This window comes from Fistularia commersonii, chromosome 16 (assembly GCF_037954325.1).
Source record: "Fistularia commersonii isolate RoL2024-O1a breed Wild chromosome 16, RoL_Fcom_v1.0, whole genome shotgun sequence".
Classification (NCBI taxonomy): domain Eukaryota; kingdom Metazoa; phylum Chordata; class Actinopteri; order Syngnathiformes; family Fistulariidae; genus Fistularia; species Fistularia commersonii.
Window position 1 is genome coordinate 2,854,498 of NC_141299.1, and position 3,762 is coordinate 2,858,259.

Below are 3,762 nucleotides of genomic sequence, written 5' to 3' on the forward strand. Positions count from 1 at the left end.
ATCAGAATTCTTACATTTTGACATATTATTGTAAATCTCATACATTTCTGAGTCTACTATTATCCATCCATCCAATTGCAGTGCCACGTATAGAGACAGACAACCACTCTCTCATTCACACATCTGGGTATTTTTTCCAATGTATTCCTCTTGACCTCCTGCATTTTCACATTTTTTGAGTATATCGTCAAATAGAAACAATATTACTGAATGTATTTCTGGTCATGTTTGTTCGCACAACACATGGTGTGTCATGGTGAACTTTCATCCCATAATTCATGGTTTTCGCAGCAAAACTAAAACTTTGATCAAAGAGAGGGCTTAAACACTTTCTTATTTATTATTTTGCCCCTTTTCTGTATGGTTCAAGTGAAAAGGTGATGTATTGGACTACATTTATCTTTGAAGTTTGGGTTTTCCTCTGTGTGTGTAAATAGCGTTCAACCAAGCCCTGTGTGGTGTGTTATTGCATGCTTACTGTACCAAATTTCAATTAGGATTTTACAATTTCAGATATATAGGCTAAACTCTCTGTCCAGCTTTTCTCTTCATAAGAATCCTATTTTTCTAACAGGCATAAACCTAAATACAGTTCAGGCAGCAAACTGGGGATGAGACACCAAATTTCACTGATAATGTCTTTGTCTTCAGATATTGAACGCCTCCCATTTTGACAAATTACACATAGTGTTTCTTACCAATTATGAGCCCTTTCATTTGATTTTTTTATTTTTTTTTGTGTGTGTGTTTGTCCGTTGACATAATTATCCATTACCCAAAGAACATTAGAAATTGTAGTTAGTTTGCTAAAAAAAAGGCAAAATATGCTTACTCTTAGCTGGAACATTACACATTTAAGGTCATGCCAGTAATAGATACTTATCTACATCAGCACTGCCCAGGCGGATCCCACTTCAGGGGAGTACAACATGTACTGTCGTTGAAAAATGCGCCCCTACAATGTCCTGGGATTGTTGCAAGTCACCCTCCATCTCTTTGCCAATGCTTCCTGTTTCACACAAACAGACCCTGTTCCTTCTTACTCATGTTTGACCCTTGGTCATTGTTCCATCAATCTGTCAAACCAAGCACATTAATGCATGCCAAGCCAAAGAGCAATAAATATATTTTTAAGATATTATACTGTCTATCAAAATACCGAAGCAAGCATTATCTTGTCGTAGCTCACTATTTTTTTTTTTTGCTTTTTTTTTCCTCTTTCAACTGGAAATAACCTTTCAAGAATATTTTTTCAGTGGTATAATTGAAAAATATCCATAAAAAACTTGAATATAAGCTGAAATTCCAGTTACACTATGATTTATCACCAGTGTGTTGTGAATTGAGAGACCGACACAAAGGAACTCAAAGGCAATTCATGGTTTTCACTGTCAATCTACAAATCAAAATCCTTCACATCTTGGTTTCAGCCGTCAAAAGTTAAATAATAACCCTCTCAACATGATTTGCTATCAGACTTCAACAACCAAATCCTTCCTGTGTTTTCTGTAGTGAAAGCCTGACGCTTCTTGTGAAGGGTGAAATATCGGGCTTGTCATTCTGGCCCGTGTTTAGTGACGTCTCAATTCCTGGATGACACTTACCTGATGTTGTCTTTCTTGTTGGACCTTGTGTTTCAGGTTTGCAGTGATGGCGTGCTGCTGGGCCCTGGACCCGGAGGAGAGACCCAAGTTCCAGCAGCTTGTTCAGTGTCTCACAGAGTTTCAGGCAGCACTGGGTGCTTATGTATGAACAAAGATGTTTTTCTCCCCAACCTGCAGTGATACTATGGGCTTGTTATCTGTACTCGAGAAATGTTTGATTGTGCCTTATTGGAAGAGGAACCAGATCCAAGCACAGTGACTTTTTTTTTTTCTAATCTTCTTATTTTGCCTTTTTATCTAGTTAAATAACCTTTATACAGCATAGAGGAGTAAAATTATATTTTGTCAAGGTGGTATAAGGACTTTGTGAAATGTTCTTCCATATGCCTTGAAAGTGTATAGAAATGGCTCTTCTCCTGCCAAGTGGACCAACTTGATGGAAATATTTTCTCATCTGTACAACTCATGAATATTCTTTCACCTGAACAATCTTTAAATGATAACAGGCCTCTGAAAACCTGCTTTTAAAGAAAGTATTTTGTACTGTTTGTTAACTGAATGAACGAGTAACTGCGGCGGGTGAGCTATGGCAGAATGATTTGGGGACCAAAGGGTCTGATTGCTGTTTGCATATTCTTAAGCATGCTGCATTACTCTACAACAAAAAAGGTAGAGCATGGTACGAAAGGAAAACCTGTTTATATTTCCTAGGCGGCAACTTGGAAGCTTCCTTTCAATGGTACCATTTTTCCCTGATGAAGTTAATACTTCTGCCATGGATACGTTTTCACCTCTGACCAGTTTCAGGACACAATTCCACCTCCGTGGATCCGAACGATTAGAAACAACAGCTCCTACAAATAGCTGCACTTAAGTTTTAAATGACATTTGGTATTGACTTTTTTTTTTTTTTTCTCCACACTTTTCTCGATTGCTGATCGAACATGGTTTTTCTCTCACAGTCTCAAGTGATTTCTCTTGATTCTACGCCAAAGTGTTTTGCATTGCAACACAATTAACACAAGACGTTATGACTGTTTCTTGTGAGTTACTAGAACACTAATGATAACAGTGAACACATCAAGCCGTCTGCCAAGTTTAAGCCTGGTCACCCGTTTACCACTTGATGTTTTCACAGTCACTGCATGAAGTCAAAGTCCCCAGTCCCTTCATTCATAATTAAATATCATTATCTCCTCTTGTCAAAACACCCTGTGTACTGATTGCTGATATGAAACCCATATTTGTTTTGTTCTACAAGAATTTACAGTGTCAATCCAAGTTTTTTGGCATATGAATTTTTTTTCTGTTTGGCTTGGAAAGCGTTCAACCACAGTCATGCCTCTGCTTTTTCACTTGTTAACAGAAGACATGTCCGTGAATAAAACTTTTTTTATGTGAATATAGGGATTACCAAATAAACGTATGTAATACAAGGATACTGTTATGAATTTCTATGATTCTGTTTCTTTCAACCCATGTATTTTGCATTTAGACATAGGGTTAATATAACCTTTTCTTAATGGCATTTTTGAAAAGTAATGGAAAAATCTCAAGTTGTTGGAATCCCATTTTATAAGTTGTCCTTACATGAGGCAATGGTTAAAAGTATTGCATGTATGCTGACAATTCAACAGAAAATTCTGTTTATCATGTTCTTTGCTATTTTATTTATTTTTTGAAATGTAATGTAAGGATGGATAGTAACTATATTTAACAAGCCTGGTGTGATGGAATCGCTTCAGCTGCAGCAAAGTTTAAAATGTTGATATAAATCTTGTGTGTGTGTGTGTGTGTGTGAGAGAGAGAGAGAGAGAGAGAGAGACCTTCATTTTGCAAGTGAAGAAATTTGATCAAATTATGAAAATACTGCGGGGGACCCTCCCGCAAGGCAGGTCCACCTAAACACTGGACTTAAATGTCTTTCCCTCAAAGTATTTAAAACATCAGGGAGATGTTAGACCATCGTAAATTTGCAAACACCCGATGATTTGCATTTATTTGCCCCAGAAATGATCCCTTCTCCACCACATATCTGTGAACCCAAGCGAACTTGCAGAGCAGCAATGAAATGAAGTCAACCCATGGACAGCATTTCCAGCCCCTCCTTTTTCGTACGTAAATAGCTGATTTGGAAAATACTAAAGAGCCCCCCCCC

General features: G+C 37.5%; 1 protein-coding gene across 4 annotated transcripts in view; it reads left to right on the forward strand.

The window, feature by feature from the left end:
* The window catches only part of ryk (receptor like tyrosine kinase), a 34,794-nt gene extending 31,173 nt beyond the window's left edge, over positions 1–3,621 (forward strand). For all 4 annotated transcript variants that reach the window (XM_086161477.1, XM_086161478.1, XM_086161479.1 and 1 more), the window contains exon 16: positions 1,641–3,621. In XM_086161477.1, the coding sequence (XP_086017603.1) occupies positions 1,641–1,752 (112 nt within the window). In that variant the 3' untranslated portion in view covers positions 1,753–3,621. The remainder of the gene's footprint in view (positions 1–1,640) is intronic.
* The last annotated feature ends 141 nt before the right edge of the window (positions 3,622–3,762 follow it).